The sequence below is a fragment of the Dermacentor silvarum genome, chromosome 5 (assembly GCF_013339745.2).
Source record: "Dermacentor silvarum isolate Dsil-2018 chromosome 5, BIME_Dsil_1.4, whole genome shotgun sequence".
In the NCBI taxonomy this organism is placed as follows: domain Eukaryota; kingdom Metazoa; phylum Arthropoda; class Arachnida; order Ixodida; family Ixodidae; genus Dermacentor; species Dermacentor silvarum.
In genome coordinates, this window is record NC_051158.1 from 23,846,298 (window position 1) to 23,866,833 (window position 20,536).

A 20,536-nucleotide genomic window follows, 5' to 3' on the forward strand; every position below is an offset into this window, starting at 1 on the left:
AAGATTAAGAAATTTGCAGATGGTGTTCATGATGCAATAACTAGAGGTGAGGCCTTTATCCCGCAGTGGACTTATATAATAGGGCGATGATGGCGGTAATATTTTAGGTGCTTTTTACCCCGGACGCTGTAAGCGAGGCTTACAAAAAAAAATATATCTTTAATTTCCACTGACATTAGAATTCGTAAAAGTGTGCACATTCTTATTAATAACATCTGCACATGACCATCACAGATACTGTCTGCCCTGTTTCAGAATCCTTTTACATAGCCAAATTTTTACTAAGTGCGAATAAGTGAGCGACAACAAACCTTTAATTACGGTGGTAATAAAAACAACAGCTACAGCTTTTCAGCTACAAACTAAATTAAAATTTGAGCCTAAAGTATTTACACGCAAAGAAGCAGATATTAATGCGGGAGGTACCACTGGCAGCAATAGCCTTTCGCTGCACACAGATCGTGTTAGACCTCCTACGCAATTTGAACTCGAGGCACTACATGGGCTTTCAATGAAAACTGACCCTTAACATATGGTACTGCCTCAACAAAGTCAGGTAGATCCACAAAAGGTATGAAACAATCAAAATTCCACCCAAAAGGCCAAAGTGTCTGAACATAAATGATGAACAAAAAAGCACTTTGCAAGACGTGTTCAATGGGAAAGAACCTCGGCACACATTTACATGTAATATCCGATGCACACATCGCCAAGTATCATAACATACAGTATATTATGTGAATATGCGACGTTGTATTCTGCATTCTCATGTAGTGTTTAAGTTTTTCTTTTTTTTAACAAGGGTAAGAGCTTTTTTATCCTTTACAACTGAAAAGATGATGTACCAAAAAACGAAGAATCCCCAAAACTGCTTCCCATATTATGTATGGATGCTCGCTATACACCCAAATTTTACAGTAATCCTCGCTTAAAACCAAATCTCATGTTCTTTCTCATTTTTGACATGGACGCATGGCAGAGAGCACCGAGCGTGCTGTGACTTAAGAGGAAGCTTTATTAACTTCAGTAGCATTATCTAAATACGTGAGAACAAAGAAATCATTTTGCTTGGCATCCACTGCACCTAATTCGAATATGCATGTTGCATTAAAGGAAGCAGTTAATATCTACCGACTGTAGCGAATAGATTTTTTCAAATTTAGGCCACAAACTTGCTTACAAAAATTTTTGAATCACAAAATTTAAAAGAAACAAAAAAAAGTATATCAACCAGAACTTCGGCATGGGCTAGCTGGCACCTATTGAGGTCTAAGCAGCGTGAATGAGGGGACAATTAAGCAAGAACGCAAACGCCAAAGCTCTGACCTTCAACTAAAGTTTACTGCATGCTGCGCACAAAATATACTTACACAAAAGGGAGAAGGAATCACAATGTCACCCTGCAGTGACAATGTAATTCCCTTTCCCTTTTGTGTATTTATATTTAGTGCGCAGCTTGCAATAAATGTTAGTTGAAGGTCGGTGCTTCAGCGCTTGTGTAATTCATTGTCCTATCTTTCCCACTGTTTTGACTTCGTTAAATATATCAAGCTCACACAGAAGTGAGCAATTAAAAAAAGCGATATCACGATTGTGTCAGCTGTATCTACTGAGCCATCTAAAGTGAACAAACATGATGTGTTATACACAGCTCTGAAATATACCACTAATTTGCGAGTAGGACTTTTCGAAAAATTTCATAAACACTGCAACACTTTTATATACTTTAATCTCGTGCATCACATTTGTCCACTTCAAATGCCCTAATAGATGCTGTTTACAGAACTGCAATATCTATTTGTTGTGCAGAATTAGCTTTTTGTAAATTGTGCACTTCACTTTTTTTTCTAAAAACTTACCAATGTTTGGCAATTTTTTTATTCTATAAGGTCTTAAATCAAAATTTTAAATTGAAATTGAGGTTTCTATCTTGAGAGCAATAAAGTTTCATTAAAATCGGTTCATCAGTTTTTTAATCAGATTATTTAAGCATTTCACGTGTATTAGGAATAGGTAAATTGAAGTTGGCACTAACATAAAGCCTCCTGTTAAGCATTACAGGTGACATGCTGATTTGAATCTGACATGTAAATGTGTACCTTTGTTGTCTTTCTGCAGAACATGAACTTTTGTCTTTGAGCACATGGACCTTGAGCCGTCACAGCGTCATAAGCAAAAACTTAAGTGTTACCTGTCACACTGCTCACGGGGGTTCTTCTGCACCATTAAGAAATCGTACAGAAGCTACAACTACCTCTTTTTTTATTTTGAGAGGCAGGAGCATAACCTGATAGAATTTTCCCTACAAACTACAGCTGCTGCATTTTTTTGGAGGTATGAGCATAAACCACAACTATTTTCACCACAAGCTAAAATTGCTGAAGTAACAAAGACATAACTATCCTCACTACCCTACATATTGGCAACAAAAGGTCAGTGTACATAAATGCAACACAAATATAAACACCGAAACAACAACTTGCATATAAAAGCACTTTATAAGACACAAACAGTTAACCAGCAAGCGGCTATCTTTACTGTGACAGTAGATAGTTTTCGCTCGCATGTAGTGTCCATTTGGGCATTAACGTCCTAGACAACAGGACAACATGGACACTGGCGCACCACCTGGTGATGCGGCATTTCAACCAGAATGCGCAGAAACAGTCTTTCGTTGAGCCATACTTCCTGGCACAAGTCGCTGTGATAACATTCGAGTCGCTGTGATAACATTTATCCTAACACGTACGAGCTAGAGACAACAAAAGTGATATAGCTCTAAGTGACTTGGCGAAGCACAAACTGGTTGGTTGATATGAAAACAAGTTTGGTTGGCATCACAAGACATCACCACGAACGCTGCAGTCCACAACTCCATACCAGCATTCCAACAAAATGGCAATGATAAAACATGCATTCACGTGTTAAAACTCGCTGCTCAGAACTAGGGTTACACCCTCAAGAAAGAAATACACTAAAGTTGTTAAATACCTGATTATAATTTTCTGGCTGTTCTCCGTTTCCTTCACTTCCTAATGATTCCTTGTAAGGTTTCAAACACCTCGACAGAATTTTAACTCAGGTTGCCAACATCTGGTGGCAAAAGTTGCCAGGAACCACAAAATGCAGAGTTGTTCGGAATGTTGTAATCATAATCTCCCTTCAAGAGGAGGATGTACACCAGATTTTCCAACTAACAACATCATATAGAAAGTTTGAAACAGACAAAACTAACATCTTAGGTTTGAACAAGTGTTGCACTGCTTCATTACATAAACAATACTTCATAAAAAGCATTAAAAGGGGAAATCAAAGCTGCTTAGAGAGAGCGAGTAGAAACAGAGCAGCTCAGCTGCTGTTCTGCATTCGACAAGCTGATTTGTTCAGTCACGAGTGGTGTGTGTACTTTATTAAAGCAGCAGCAGGGATGTTATCACAACTTCTTTCCCATGCCTATGCTGTTTGTACTGCATTTCTTAAACCACGGCCTGACAAATTGTGGAACGCTCCAGGAATGACAATATACACCAATTTCTAAAAACTTGTTACGAAAAGCACTGTTATCTTGTCTGTCCACAAAAAAAAAATTGCCACAGCGTAATTTATAGGTTAACACGCTTCTGCCTGCCTCGAGCTCTCGTCGACGACGTGTTCGCGGAAGATGAAGCAGCTCTGGCTCTGCCGCGACCTCTTCTAGCGGATGAGGCCCCCCTTCCCCTTCCGCGCGACGCTCTCGACTTTGCAACACTGTCGGGGTCGTCGTCGTCATCGTCAAAGTCTTCGATCCGGCTGACTTCGCCGTTGGCGTCATCGTCGTCCGAGTCTCCGTGCCGTTCGGCACGATTCGATATCTGAGTCACCCGTCTTTCGATCTCCTCGGCACTGATGTCGGGCTGGTCTGCAAAGCGCGTCTTGAGCTGAGAAATCTCTTCAATCAGCTTGCTCTCGGGAACATCTCCGAGCTCGGTGACTGCTCGGGTCTGCAAAGCCAAAGCACAACATCTTTATCAGTGTACAGTTATGTATGTGTTACCAGCACAAAACGAAACGCCACAAACACTGGACTAGCCCAGTGTTTGTAGTGTCTGGTGCCTCATTTTATTTTGCACCGGTAACATGTGTCATGAATCCAGTAACTAAATAGCTTTTCTAGCAGCACTAGTTACTACACAGGCACTGATAAAACTTATGCTATGAGAGTAAGACAGTACAATCAGCATCAACATAACTAGGCTTGTACGAACATTAAATATTTGCAATCATTCAGTTGAATACTATGTGCTATTCGATACTATTCGCTTTGATTCTAATCTCAGTATTCGAAAGTTTTCGAAGTATTTGAAACAAGCGTATATAAATTGGAAAACGTGTAATATATAGTTTCGGTTTCAGTGAGCAAGTTGCATTACTGTTAACGTGGATCATAGCCAAAGCAAACCACAGACGAAAAATTTGCTAACAGTTGGAAACGATTTTTCGAACATCCCTGCAGTACCACCACCTTGTCAATTCAATCAAACCGATATTTTGAACGCCATACGATGTCTCACTAAAATTTTGCGAACATTATCCACATGCACGAAGTCAGAAAAATGGAGGACTGCAAAGAAAGCTGGTGCCATTTAGGTTATTCAGGTTTTGTGCAAAAGCCACATCAAGGTTTTATGTAAATCCCACAACTATTCAAACTATTCACTCAAAATTATTTTACGTTATTACTATATTCACTTCAACTTCGCATCAAACGAAAAAAAAATTGGTTTTGCATAAGTCTAGATATGATATATATTTATGGATGTAACAATATCTCGGTGGCGACATTTCGTTTAAATGAGTATTCTGCTACTTACGACAAAATGGAAAATGCAAGATCTGAACATCAGTTACAGCAAAGCAAACATCTGTTGACTTGCACATTAAAATAGGTACCGTACTGTACTCATGTAAGGTCCACCCTCGTGTAAGGCCCGCACCCTCACTTTGGAGCACAAGAACTTTGAAACAGTTTCACTAAGCGTCCCGCGCATACTCATGTGCTGAATAATTCCGACAGGTCGCTACAAGACGACGCGTGCATTTTCGACGGGAGATGACATGTGTTCAATGCATCCAATGTCTCCTAAGCACCGCCGAAAATGACACTACTGCTATTGGAGTCACCAGTGCGGTTACCATTGGGCTTGGGCGCGTGCTTTATGACCAGCCAAGTTTTAATTATCTGGTGAAGGCCAATTTTAGAATCGAAACAACGAAAGCGCTTGGGTCCATAGAAATGTATGGGCATCAGCTGGGGCCTTCAGACAAGATCGAATTAACCGAAAAATTGAATTAAATGGTGTCGAATTAACGGAAGTCAACTAGATTCTTTCCGTAAAAAATTTCCAGTTGTTAGAAGCGCATGAGTTGCATGTACTCGTGTGATCTTTTTTTTTATTTTTTTCCGCTACCGTTTTTCCTTGCCTTCTGTGTGACAGTGTATCGTTCCGCACTACGAAATATGATTGCATCTACCTCGCCCTGTATTCTATCTTACTGTTACTTGCCTGTTGAGACAGCAAAACATAAATGGTAAAATCAGCATTCCCGCTGAGTCTCCTCTCTCTTTCAGAAAAAAACTGTGCTCTCTCGTCCTTACCGAGTTTAGCTGTTGGTTCTGACAATGCGAGGCCAAACGAAACATGCCACTGCTGCCACGAAAATGCTTTGAGTTCTATATAGTAGATGGCGCCTCAGCATCTGGCATTGGCAATGCATTTTCAATGCGCAACACCCTGCTAAAAGTCTCGAGAACACGTGTATAGTGTCATTGTAGCCATTTTGCGTGTGCCCATATAAACAGCCAAAACGCTATGCTAAAACTAGCTCTTCAAAGCACCAACCTCTTGCATCTTGATGGCCCCCATGATGGCGTCGGTGCAGTCCTTGTCCACGAACAGGTTCATGGCCCGCTGCATCGCCGCGTCGGTAAGGACGGTCATGTGCAGCGTCTCGTCCACCGTCTCGAAGTACTCGCGAACCAGGTCCTCAACGCGGGACCGCGCCAGTGCCTCGGGGTTTGCAATCTCCTGCAAACAGTTCAGGTCCACAGCACCGTCGTCCTTGCCGACGGTGCCCCGCCGCTTGGTGAAGAGCACAATGTCGCGCAGGTTGGCCACACGACCGGTAAAGATACGGGCCAGCAGGTGCGGGCTGAAAGTCTCGTGGTCGATGCCGTGTTCAACGCGGAGGCGGATAAGTGGCAGCTTGGGTTGCGGCCCGCTGCCTGCAAGAAAATTTCGTGGTTGGGGAGAGGCATTAGCTTGGGGTCAGCCCTGATTTCTCAGGTATCAGGCAATCCAAAAGCAGAATAAAAAAATAAAAATTAAATCGTATGAAAAATACAGGCAGCAGCACGATGCTGTGTTCACAGAAGCACATGGAAAGACATGAAATTTATAACGAAAGGTTTGTTTATCAGAATGTTCACATTTTCAATAGGGGTGTGCGAATTTCCGAGTAACGAATCGAATAGTGCCCTATTCGATTCGGTCTTCGAATCAAATAGTCACTATTTGTAAATGTGAATATTTTTCTAACACTTTTCAAATATCTCAAAACGTCAAGTGCGCCCAAATACACTTAAAATTGGACCAAAAGGACAGTGAGTTTTCAACCCCACAGGCACAGTATAGGCATAATACAGTGGAATCTTAATGATACGATCTTCACGGGAACCGGAAAATAAAGAGTATTATTCAATGTATTATCCAACCAAATCGTATTATTGGGAAAAGAAAAAGAGAAGTATTATACTGAAAAATGTATTATGCAGAATCATATCAACGAGATTCCACTGTACATGAGAATTTGCGTAGTGGAGCAGGCTACGTCACTTCGGTAGCCATACTTTACAGACTGTACAGCGATCATTCGCACTCTGGAGAGCTCTGTGCAAGCCAAGAATCTACTTGTTTGTTACTGATGCTCTATTTGTGCTATTAATAAACAATGCTTCATAACACAGTATGTAATGACAGAAACTTGCTAACCTTAAGGATACTGGGATGTGAACATCGTTTTATATTAATTGCGATAACAGCTATTCATTATTCGAAAACTATTAGAAAATATTCGGTATTCGATTTGATTCGCTTCTGGCACTGTCCAATTTGTATTTGATTCGGTCTTAAAATCACCAATTGCACACCCCTAATTTTCAACGATCAGGTTACACTTCAGTTTTGCCCTTGGCCCTATCTTCTTGGCCGTATCGCCTTGGCCCTATCTTGAAAGCGATCTGTGACGGGGAAAGTCCATTGCGCACTCTGTTTTCGCCGCTTATAGGTCGCGTTGAAGCGAGAGGCATGCTAGCTCGAAGGTCAATTCACTCGCCCCGCTTTGTCACTCCAGCGTTTTGACAGCGTTTTGACAGCGAGTTTCTGCGGTCAACGAGCGAGATGTGTTCATGTTTGCTCGTGTGCGCGTGACGCCGTGCTTGTTAATTTATTTAGTAAGCAAATGTTTGTAAGTTTATATGGCCAATAAAACTGCTATCCTTACTTCGTATAGCGGTCTACTAATTTGCTATTGCAATCGATTGAACCTTTCGGGTGAAACTGCGACTTTTTTTGTTCATCGCAATTTCAGTGCATCGGGAGTAAATCCTTGTTTTTCAAAATGAGAGAAGGTTGTATTTCTCTTTGAAAGCATGAGGTGCGCGGTGCTGTAAAGGACTTTCCTTTTTTGATCATGGAAAACAGGTGCACGTTACAATCGAGGGTGCGTTACAATCAAGAAAATACGGTAGCTAGCACGCTGCGATACGAAGTCCATCATGTTCGAGCAGCATGTAGCACACATCTCAGTGTGCGGACTATGCAGCTGGGGTCGTGTTTGACTTTCAGAGATAGTTCCACTTTCGTGAGAGTTCACGAAACTGTCAAAGTATACGGCTGACAGCGCACTCTTGGCAATGTGCGAAGATAGCGAGATTGGCACAGCACCAGAAACAGTGTCGGCTCTATACAAGGACGCAATTGGCATGCGAAAGTGGCGATGTTTACGTGAACCCAACATAAGCAGGTCAAATCAGAAATCAGCCTCACCGAGGCCAACGTGACTGCGCTTACACGAAATCGCTTCTGACGAGTCTGGACAACGACGGTGCGCAGCATCGAGCAGAGACATCAACGCATTCGAAATGAATTTCCGGTTCCCGCAGCCATCTGCAACAGCTCTATTTCATCTATCTTATCATTCTGATGAAGTTTGTCTTTGCCTTGTACAATGCTTGTCTTTGCCTTGTACTGACACCATTCTCGTTGCTGGCACACAAATAGTGACGTCTCAGTTGTTCCCTGCAAGTATCAGCGCTGGCTGGCCCGACCCGTCCGCGCTTACTTGCTCGCTGCAAATGGGTCGGGCTGGTTTAACTTACCCCATGCAGTCGGGCTGACTCAGCCCGACTCGAAGCTCGATCAGCCCAAATGGCTAGCACTTTCGTGAACTCGACAGGTCGATTCCAGCCCGACAAGCCAACTCGAAACTCTTCTGTCGGGTTTATGTCAACGCATTGAGTGATCGCCCGACAATACCACACCGATGCAATCTCAGAGGTCACACCTAGCTTCACCACCCTGCACGGCACACAGCAGCGAGAGAATGAAGTGGAGGCACTTGGTTCTTACCACACCGCGCACAAGCAGCAGCATCGATATGTGGAGCAGTGCAGCTAAGCAAGGCCTCTGAGATTGCGATCTCGGAGGGCGTGCCTAGCTTTGCGAGCTACGCGCCCCAATTATTAGACTCCTTCTCATGAAAAAAAAAAAAAAAAGAGGCACACATTACCAGTGGGTAATTACTGTACTTGGTGATACGCATGGTCATTCCCATTGGTTGAAACGAACAGATAAAGTCTGGTGGTGTCAGAAAGCACATAACCTCTCAATTTTCAGTGGCCAATGCTGAGAGCTACATTTATTACCCAAATGCATCCATTATGCCAGTAAGGACGGCGCATTCACGCAAATGCAGTATGGATGGACGGAACTCACTGGGGTGCTCGCGGATGCTTTGCTCAATCATGTCCTCGATGTGCCGGGTGCAGAAGTCAAGTGCATGCTCTGAGAAGGTTTTGCTGTTGGCTCGTTTGCCCATGGCCGCAACCTTCTCCTCGAGGTCAAACAGCGACACCGTCTTGATGTAGTAGGGCCGCACAGTCTTCAGGCGAATCTGGCAAAGGCAGGCAGTCATCCAGAATTAACAAACTACAAAACATTCACGTGACACTGGTTAAGTTTAGCAAACAAGGCTCGGGAGCAGGCTAAGTGGTAGCCCATACTGAGAAGAGCTAAAGCGCAAAAGAAAATTAAGTCAAATTAAATTGGGTTTGATTCCCCAAAGCAACTTGTGGGCTACTCCGTATAAATTCTGTATACTTAACATCAATTCCATGTTCCATATATGTGGGAGACTCCATATAAATTCCGACCACCAAAGTAGGTGAAACAGCTCAACTGAAATCGGAGAAATGGACCTGAACTCCAGGATCCTGGGTAATACCAGTGCCACACGGGCACTTACGACTGTGACTGAGCCCTATCATGATCGAATTTCTCTATTACGGTTGGCACTCCTCCACAGCTTTTCGCAATGAAGCAAATCACAATCAATACATATGATGCCAATCAAGTTCAATCGCAATCGAAAGTGCCCGTGCGACTAGGGTAAAACTAGAAACCAGAAGCCGTTTCCTAGGTTGGTCACTTTCGAGTGTATTTTCACTTCTGCGTCACCCAGTGTCTGGCACAATGCCTCACTGGAGCAACAGCTGGCTTAACCAATCATCATCCCCTGAAAGTGATATCTCTGGAAGTGATCGACTGAGCATACAGCTTCAGTTTAGCTTTTGTGACCTCTCGCATTCTTTCTCTGGCAATGGACTCCCTAGTTATAACCTCGAATTTGGTCGCACTGCTCTACCTCGAACGGAAATGTTTGCCTGTAATATTGATCCCCCTTCTTGGAATCTTCCACTGGAATTCGGGATTAGCCTGCCCACAGCTACTTTCACTTTAGCCAGGTGGTAATGACAGCTCGTTTGTAATGACTTTTACCTTGTTACCTTCAGATCCGCATTTGACTGGCCTTCTGAAACCACCCGCCAACGCGTTACACGGCAGTAAGCAAGCTCTCACACACAGGTGCACATCATACCTTGGTGAGCTTGTGAGACTTCTTGCCATCAACCATGGCTATCTCCACGATGCCAACGTGCTTGGGAGCTGCCTCACCCGGACAAAGCGAAGTGGCTACGGGGCTGCCTGGCTGGGTCACATGGAACCTACAACAAAGGAAACACTAGAGAATTTTAGTTTGTCCACAAACTTCCTACCATTTGCGGATTGCCTGAGGCGTAAACGCAAGCAGCAGGGATCGTGACACTACCTGGTAGCGCAGAACTCAACCAGACCGACACAGAGCTACGCTGTAGTAATTTCAATGCACTGGCATGGCCGAGTTCTCCTCACTGTGGAACAAGCTACTGCGGCTAGATCTAGAGGAGGCCACAAGTTCTACTTCGCACAAAGCCAAAGGAGCCACGTGGGGAAGCATGCACACATCAACGTGGGACGTACGCACCTGCCATTGAACTCTGGCTCAATCAGGCACTCGTGCTCGTGACCCCAGACGACCAGGTCAAGAAACTCGTCGAGAAAGTCCTCGGGAATGTAGTCGGTGAGGCCGTGCTTGGCCCGGTTCTGGTGGAGCACCAAGAGGTTGAACCACTTGTCAGTCCACTCGCGAGGACGCAGCATTCGCACCTGCGACGTGTGGCAAAGCCACATAAAAAAATTAACGAGACATCTCACTGAAACTTGCTTTAGAGGGTTAAAAGAAGTGCGACTGGAGAGGTTGGAAGCAAGAGGTTGGAAGCAATATGCCCGAGGCTAGCTCATGTCAATTACACGAAAAAAAGAAAAGTAAATTTGCTTTAAACAACAAAGAGGGATGTGCGAATATTCGAAACTTCCAAATAAGGAACCGAATATTGTGCTATTAGATTTGGTCTTTAATTCGAATAGTCACTGTATGTAAGTACAAGTATTTTTCAAATACCATGGACTCCGAATAAACAAAACTCACTTGAACGGAAATGCCAGATAAACGAGACGAGGGCACCAACTTTAGCTGGGCACCCATAGAAATAATGTTAACAAACTTTGTTTAAACGGAACTCTTCTTTTTGTGAACTCCGGTTAAACGGAACTGAAACCGAAACTGCACTTACCTCATCGGCTACTGTACTTCATATGAAACAGGATTAGGTCGACAGGAATTTGAAATAGTGATGTCAAAAAGCCTAGCACTGTCATGGCATAAGCGGCTGCTCTGCAGTGTTCACGTTGCCTAGTTATCACGTTCCTTAGTGCATCGTGTCAAACAACCGACATCGCATGAACAAATATCTTGCGCGAAAGAAGCTGCGATACTCCGAGCATAGTACAATAACGTCCCTTTTTTTTTTTCACCGCAGTGTAATTGAAACACTTGACGCTTCTTGCGTCCTTCTCATTAACGAAACTTCCGATAAATGGAACTCTATTTTCTGTCCTTTTGAGTTCTGTTTAAGCGGAGGACTATTGTAGTTTTCAAGTATATCAGAATTGTCAACTACACTCAATTGAGCATAAAATTAAAGCAATAGTACAATGCATTTATTCCCTGCCGTCATAGCACACGCATAAAACATAAGAAGTTACGGAGTGGAGCAGGCTACATCGCTCAGAGAGCCAGAATTTACTGACTAAACCACGATCATTCATGCTGAGCTACGATCATTTGATTCTTGGGCATGCGTCCTAACTAATTATTAGTTCTTCATTCTCACCGACCGTGGTGGCTTAGCGGCTACGGTGTTGGGCTGCTAAGCACGAAGTCGCGGGATAAAATCCCGCCCGTGGCAGCCACTTTCCGATGGGGGCGAAATGCAAAGAACACCCGTATCCTGTGCACGTTAAAGATACCCTGGTGGTCAAAATTTTTCCAGAGTCCCCCACTACAGCGTACCTCGTAATCAGATCATGGTTTTGGCACGTAAAGCCTCAGAATTTAACGTTTTAAGTTCTTAATTCTCAATTTGTACTTTAATAAGCAAGGCTTCATAATATGCAATGCAATGACATAAACTTGTTAACTTTATTTGTACCAGGATGTGAACATTGCTTATAACGATAGTGAGAACAGCTGTTCATTATTCGAAAGCTATTCCAAAAGTATCCAATACTCGATTCTGGCACTATTAGATTCATACTTGATTTGGTCTCAAAAATTACAATTCACACAATCCTATCAAAACTTAATAAAGGAAGTAAGGCCCAGACTTGGATACCCAGCAGACCTGCCCAGTCCATAAGGGGCCTCACCCAGGTCTCCTTACACCCCCACGAAATGCGAGAATGTGAAAAGTGAATAACAACCAATCGGACAAAACTGCATCTCTTCCAACAGGTTTCCAAATTTAGCTCTGGTTTATTTTGAGCAAAGCAACTTGTATGAGTGTAAAAGCATGACTTCGAAACGAACTGAACCAGTTGCAACGGGATTTAGCTGCGTGCACAGTGTCGGAAAGATGACGCTACTACGATTTTCCATTATCGTCATTTCCTCGCTTACAGAAGCTCTGTTCTCGCTACGAATTAACAATTCATTCTTACAGGAGCCTTAATATTTCAATCTAGCTAGAATTCATATTTTCGTTTAGTGTCCCGAAAACAAGTAAATATTAAACTTGGACTGCACATGGAATAGTCCTAGGCACCAAGATTGTTCCATGGGCAGTCCATCTTGTTCTTTACTATGTCATTAAACATGCCCTACAGTACCTTTTTGACCATGCCATAAGTAAACCTGCTTTATTTTTAAGAATTACTGCCATGAACATCTGAGCCTACAGTTATTCCTATGCATACTCACAGTGAAGGATTTAAGTTTCACTTTAAAAAAAAATGCCTACTCTTTCCTTCGGCTAGCAACTTTACATGTGTTGTTCTTACACACTTACAAATAGAACGGCCAGTGGTAAGGTTTATTCAAACATTATGACTACACACCACCTCAGATCAGAATCCAACTAAAGAGAAACCTTATGTCGTACAAGGCAGTGGCGCCATCTGATGACAGAGAATGATACCGCTGTGCCAACACCATGACGTCCCAAGACAGGGCGGTGAGACACAGGGTTATGCCTTGTGGCAAGGTCATGTCGATACCAAGGCTCAGCAAGATGATGGGTGGAGCACGGCAGCAACTGTCCTATGCAAGCACTTGTGCTCACCGTGCCTACTTTTCAGTCTCGTGTTTTTTTCGGTAGCGCCATTATACCAGAAATGAGATTTCCTTTAACCCTTTGAGGGTTTTTGCAGTACATGTACGACGACGCTGATTCGTCCCGCATGGTTTCCAACGTACGTGTACGGCACCGATCTTATGTTTAAAATTTCATGCATATTCAACACCATTGGTTGTTGAGAGGTGCTGAGAGGTGATTGGTTGTTGAGACGTGTTGAGAGCACCATATTTTCTTGCCCAAAATTAAAAGCATTAAATTTTGTGAAAAATTTTCTGACATTATATATTAGATTTGATATTAGCTTTTTTTCCTTTTATTATTCAATTAGACATTCGATTCGAAATCTACTACTCAACATTCGCACACCCCTTTGTGTTCATGTGTCAGTCCCCTCCCGACACATGAAAATATCCGGTTCGAACAGATGTCAAGAATCACGTGACACACATGCGCCTGCGTGTGCTGGCCTTTCTTTTTGTATGCTCATACCTTTTGGAAACATTTTCAGCTACAGATAATTGCACTTTGCAGCATCCACATGCAGGGGCAGCGTCGTTTAGAGGCACACTTCAAGGACTTCGTACATGCTCGAGATGCGAAACACCGAAAGGGCGGCGACATTTTCCCAGCACGCAATTTACGGAAAGAAATGAGGTGAGCTTAGCGAATCTGAACATCATTTTGGTGCTAAAGAGGAATATATTCCTCCTTCAGACGACTTGCAAGTACCCTTGGATGGAAGCACTAAAGCAAAAGCACTCAGTACATGGTTCCTGCAGTGACTACCCACAGCGCAATGCTGGCTGGAGACTACGCACTTAACAATGGCATCAGGAATAAAGAAAATTGTCAGTAATAGATCACTTGCTACGCGTCTGTTCTCACGAGTGCTCTTTTCGAGTGGCGTCGCAAAACAGTTTCCGACTCGGACAACTGCAAAGTTGGCAAATATATTTCACTACGACATTGTGGGAATCCCTTTCCCAAGGAATCTCATCCCATGCAGCAGACATTGGGCAGGCGTACCAAGCAGGTCTTGGGAGAGGACGAACCTCCTTCCCACGGGTTGGGCACGGGAGCGCAAGCACTATAAACGCCACTGCGAGAATCATGTGAGTTCCAGTGGCGTAGCCTCCATTTTTTTTTTTCAAGGAGAAGGGGGGGGGGGGGGACACCTGCCACGTTTGCCACGCCCTGGCTACACCAATGGTGAGTTCCCGTCAAGATTGCCCGATTCTCTTAGGTACCCAGCAAGCGGCGAGTGCAGAAGGCTCCGCCTCCGCTTTTGTTTTGCTGCCGTGGCAGTCGCCGCGGCCACCTGTGCCCCAGCAGGTAAGTCAGAAGCCCCTTTTGTACCTAGAGTTCTCTTTGAGGGAACCTTCGGTGACGTAAACCATAGCCAGATAGCCTGCTCGAAGTATTAGCTGCAAGCGCAATAAACGCTTTCCGAGTGTACATGTTGCTGTCGTTCGTTGTTTCCTCAAGCTTGTACCGTGCCGCGGCTGATGGGCAGTAATGCACCAATCACAGCTTGTGGTGCGCTAACACGTAGCGCCGTTGGCATCCTCCCTCGTCTCTACAACATCTTGATGGGTTACTAGGTGCATCTCTGTTAGCATGACTTAGTGTTCAAATAAACACCAACTAGTGTACAAGGAAACGTCCTGTCCAATGTTTCCTTGTGCGGTTTGTGTTTGTTTCCGCATTCAGTCATGCAAAGTGGGTAAATGCTCACGACCACAAAGATTTAACACTTGCCTTGCTCTCACGAAACAGCCGGTGTAGCCGCTCATCCCGGATCCAGCCCAAGCCGTAGAGAGCCAGAAGCATTCGCCCCTTGCGCAGCAGAACAGGCGACAGCCGCACGTTCGTCAGGTCCGTCACCTGGCGCGGAGTAACGACAGACTCAGTGCACAGGTTCGCAGAGAACAGACGACAAGCTCACAGAAAACACACTTCACACGTCCGACAGCCACTGCACTTAGATTAGGTACAATAAAAAGAAAGTCATGCACGTCTTTTCCTTGTGTTCCATCTGACTGGCTGGCTGTCCCGACATCTGAAGTATGCAACACGAACACGTCCGACAGCCACTGCACTTAGATTAGGTACAATAAAAAGAAAGTCATGCACGTCTTTTCCTTGTGTTCCATCTGACTGGCTGGCTGTCCCGACATCTGAAGTATGCAACACGAACAGGCCCAAGTTTCCACCTAGTCAAAATTGAAAGAAAAGCTGTTGCTTTAAAAAAGAAAAAAAGAAAGAAAGAAGACCTCCTCAGCTCTGTTTAATTCTTTCGCTGTTGCCACAAGCAAACCTCACTGATGCTCATGCTGGTGATTTTCTGCCATGGTAGATTGGGCATAAAATTATACACAAGCAACACACAACCATGAACAAACAGCAACATTTGTGTGTGTGTGCGTGTGCGCATGCACACATCATTTGCTTATAGTTTTCATAGACACTAGCGCAGCATTTCCCTCTAGTGGGCGTTGTAGGAAACTCGACAGCAAAAAAAAAAAAAAAAAAAGAACAGTCAAGGGCATTCAAAATACTCCAACCTTTCCAAAATAGTTTACGAGTCCCGACGTCGCGAGGACATCGATGATGCTGAGGTTTTCGGAGCCCGTCGGGTCGTCGTGGTTTCCATGGATGGTGAACACCGGGAGCGAGACGTTGAGGTTGGCGTCTTCGTAGTTAACGTTGGGGAAGGCGCAGAAGCCAAAGTTTTCCGCCTGGTCGCTCAGGATCTCAAACTGCACTGGCTTGTCACCGAGACAGTACTGGCGCAGCAACCTTCGACAAAGGAAACACGATGTTCTTAAAGGGAAACTGAAGAGGAATGTTGCATTAAAGGCCAATTGCAACAGAATTTCCTTTTGACTAAATTGATAATAAATGAGCACTAGTATATATTACTGAAGCGGTCTTGGCAAAGCTGCGTGGCTGGTAATTGTTTAACCTTCTTATTCACAGACTATAACTAGCACCTATGGATATGACATGTGCATCTGGTAGTTAGCAGATATGACTTTTTATCAGACTTTTGGCACTAGCTTGGGGACCCCCTTTGCGCCAACAGTTCTATTTATAGAACAGTTAAAATTGGAGCTGTTAGATCATTTCATTAAAACCCTGTACCTATGTCCACTAAGTAGCAGGATATCTTCGTTATATGGGAACACAACATCGACACACTAAACACCTTCTTTAGCCATTTCAAAGCTTTCATCGTAGCATGAAGTTTACCGTGCACCATTCTGAGAGTCGAATTAACGTCCTTGATACAACAGCTTACATTGAACAGGGGAAACTGAAAAACACAGCTCTACAGAAAACCGACGGATAGCAAACAATATTTAGACTATACTAGTCATCACCAACAACACTGCAAACGAGGAATCTTTGTAGGGCAGGCGAAACGCATAAGAAGGATCTGCCGCAACAATGGTGATTGCCTTCACCATTTAACTTTTTCACCTGTAGTCATGATTTCACGACAGTACCGGATCTGAGCTGATAAAGCCAAACAGGACGCTTAAAAGACAGAAATGCTCATTTTAACGTCATGTGTGGTTATCTAGCAAAAATGCATTCGTGTGACATCATCTCCAAATCGGAAAACAAAGCTTTGCGCATGGTGCTTCCAACAAGGATGAACACTCCAAGAACCTCACGCGGCTGTGTCCATTCAGGTGCATAAATCGAAGTTGCCATCTCTGGAATACCAACTGTCTTTACAGACTGCCATAAGATGCGAGATGGTTCACCATCAACAGGTTTGTTCTATCGTCGTTACTGTGTTGGCATCATACACTCATCGTCATGCTCATGGGCGGCGTTGCCAAACAAGTGCCATAGCAAAGTGGGGCGACACCGGAGTATGTCGCATATGGGCAAAAAAACTGAAGTCTCAGAATGACCACTACCGATGTTAAATAAACGTTACTTCCGAAATACACGGTGTCACTACATTGCTCCACTGCTAATTGCATTAATATCAACAGTCATCGTGAGATGAGTTCTGCCGTAAGTTTTAAACTACAATTCGAATGTGTTTCTTCGGGAAAAAATATTCAGGCTATAAGAGGTTAAATAATCTGATGGCGAAAAGAAATTACCCACGAAACGCCTTAAACCATGCCTACGAGGATGCATGTAAATTAGAAAGGAGACCAGCCTAAACTAGAAAGGAACCTAAGATACAATTCAAGTTGCCACTAGCATTTGTTATAAAGTAGTATCTCAACGCCACTCCCAAACATAACAATATTCCACATAAATACTATCCAATATTATGAAGCAATTAGCGCCTTAGAAAAGTGTCCCCGGAGCAAGCGTCAGCGTATCTTCGCAATAGAAACTTCAAAGACATGTTAGTTCATGCAAAAATTAATCATCAATGTACCATCAACAAAACAGCCTGCTCACACCCAAGGTGCAAGAGCTGCAAACATATTCAAAATTGTGTAAAATAATTAGGAGCACTGCTAGTGATTATGTGCGCAAAGGCAAGTCCAGTTTTATCTGAACGAGCTCTAATGTTATTTATTTGCTGGAATGTTTGTTTTGGACACACCAAATGCTTTTGTATTCCCACATGTAAGCAGTCTTGAGTGTCTGCCGAAATTTTTTTTTTTTTTACCTTAGCTACACAGCACCACGCCCTGGCCTATTCTCTTCCTCCTCCTCAGACATTGGGGGTGGGGGAGAGTGAGCTAGGCGTGCGTAAAGATGCTCCTAAGGAAAGCAGTTGCTGCCCTGGGAAAGGCAAGTCCTCTTGTCGAAACATTTACTTAAAGCGGCATTCCTTGTTCAACTACTCGTATGACATGTTGCGTTTTTAATGTTCCTAAGCTTTCGAATAAACACTCAGTTGCCAATCAGTGATGTGTCTTGTATCTCCCCATGCCGACGCGTTTGTCCTAGCAGTTCACGCTCCGAATTAGCTATACTCCTTATCAGCGCATTCCCTGCCTCTTAAGAAGCAACTCAAGCAAAAATGAACATTGCACACCTGTTGTACCATCTACAGAGAGGTTGTAAAAACACCTGAAACTGGTAATGTAAATTTCTGATAGCAGGTAGCATAAATGTTTCACTGCTTTGTGACTCTGCCTCAGCAGGACAGCCACGGAAAACGAGTGTGGCAGGTCCGTCTCCACTTTGACAGACGAAGGGATTTGTAAACTGACGCAAAACTGCGCCAGTAGAAAGTGACGATGAAGAAACTGTCTCTATGTAGCCCAAAATGTCCACTGAACAAGCATGTGAAAGAACCCCGGCGTTCAAAGGGTTAATGTGCATCCAATGTACTGCACACGAGTGTTTTCTGCATTCCATCCCCAGCGAAATACTTCTGCCACGGCTAAGGTTGAACCCGTACCCTCATGCACAGCAGCTCGACGTTATAGCCACTTGAGCTACAACGGTGGGGGCCTTGAACTAGTCCAGAAAGTGCAGATGAATCAAATAGCAGCCCTGTTTGCATTGACTTCCTCAATTCTTCACAGTTCTTGTCAATTCTTCTTCTTTTTATTCAATAGTGTTTTCTTAGTCTCTTTTCTCATTCTTATTCTTTTTTTGTTTATAGTGGTACTAAGTTCTCGCAGAAACAAATTTCTGAGCATGACGGACATGTAATAGTGAGAAGTCACGATTTTCTGCTCATTATGCGAGATCGCTGTTCTCACATCATGAGATTTTGAAACCGACGCTGTTCTGTCAAAGCCTACAAGGCTACGTCTTCGGCCAACATAAAACGGTGCACGATGACATACACGCGTACGAAGTGATGCACATACCGTAATGTCTCGTGTTCAACCCAGCGCGGCGGCTTGTTGTCGTGGAACATGTCCCCACCGAGCAGTATGAAGTCGACATTCTGCTCGGGTCGCGATCTGGAGTATTTCCTCGAACGTCCTGATGGAGTCTTGTTCTGCAAGGAGAGAAACGCAGCAGCGGAACAATGGTTGCGAATCTCGTCTTTGTAGTGCACAGAAACACGTACTACCCGTGGCGTAGCCAGAATTGTTTATTTTGTAGAGGGATGTACTCCTCCCCGAAATTTCTAATTTCTGCTAGTATTCTGTGCCCCCCCCCCCCCCCTCCCTACGCCACTGCTACCCATACGCTCGTTAATAGGAGTGAACTCCACTCCCGTCGCGCAAGATACGACTTATTTCCTAACATCTACGATATAAGGTAACTCTCGAAATGTGCTGAACGATGTGGCGACAGCGTAGTTCCGTAATACGGGCATGAGTAATCAAGTCAAACGTGATTACAAGACCACGACATGCAGACAGACACAATACACGTAATAAGTGGCTTTTCCGCATGAAATCGTTATTCAAACATAACGCTTTTTACTCTGCGATCGCAGCTACTTGTAGAAACAGACGCGCGTCAAAAGGCTTCCACGCACACTTGCGAAGTCGCTAAATATTTGCGCGCTTACTTCTTTCGGCGTCCTTCGCTTCATAACCGAGATGCAAATCAGTGGCTACGAGGATTCTGAAGGCGTCTGACGAGCTCATCGTCGATCCTGTCGGAAGAGCATTCAGACAAACTGCAAAGAAGTGGCACGTTTCAGGGTTCCGTCAGCGTGCCATTGAAACAGCAACAAGTCTTCGGAAATCGCGGTATCTACACGACGTGAAAATTGGCGCGCAGCTGTTTTGACGTCCAGCCTGAAGCAGTGCGGCGTAGTCCACCTTGCAGAGCGTCAGCCGCAGAGGCATAGGTCACATAAAGATAACTTTTTCTCCATTTTAAGCGTGAGCTCTACCATCGGCATGTATTTGAAGCGAATTTCGGGCATACGAACTTGCCACTCAAACAAAAACGAAATCTAGAACAAGTGTTCTAAATGTTTTATAACCTTGAGCTTGTAACAAGTGGTGTTCACTTTAGTGCAATAGTTCAAATATATTTTTGTTCCTGCTGTGTTAGTGCGTTTTATGTGGCTGATTACGTAGTACTTGATTGCATTTCTTCATTTTTACCACCCGTGATTGAGAAGTGGTTGATTGTTACAACCTGTGACACGAAGTAGCTTGTTTGGAAGTTTCTACATTTTACAGTAGCTGAGTAAGTTTTGTTGTCTTCAAGCTTAAATTCTGTCTATTCCTTGCGAGCCTGTATGCTGGCATTGTGTCCAACTTCCTGCTACGGCCTGTGACAAACGCTGGTGCAGTATGT

General features: G+C 43.9%; 1 protein-coding gene across 1 annotated transcript; it reads right to left on the reverse strand.

Annotated features, from left to right (window-relative positions):
• Window positions 1–139: 139 nt before the first annotated feature.
• Window positions 140–20,244, reverse strand: LOC119453081 (double-strand break repair protein MRE11-like). Its single transcript, XM_037715074.2, is given in 10 exon segments — window positions 140–3,980; window positions 5,880–6,262; window positions 9,033–9,210; window positions 10,195–10,321; window positions 10,621–10,802; window positions 15,089–15,214; window positions 15,895–16,129; window positions 19,138–19,226; window positions 19,228–19,271; window positions 19,794–20,244. Coding segments are annotated over 10 exon segments (1,821 nt in total). The 5' UTR covers window positions 19,873–20,244; the 3' UTR covers window positions 140–3,602.
• Between the last annotated feature and the right edge of the window lie 292 nt (window positions 20,245–20,536).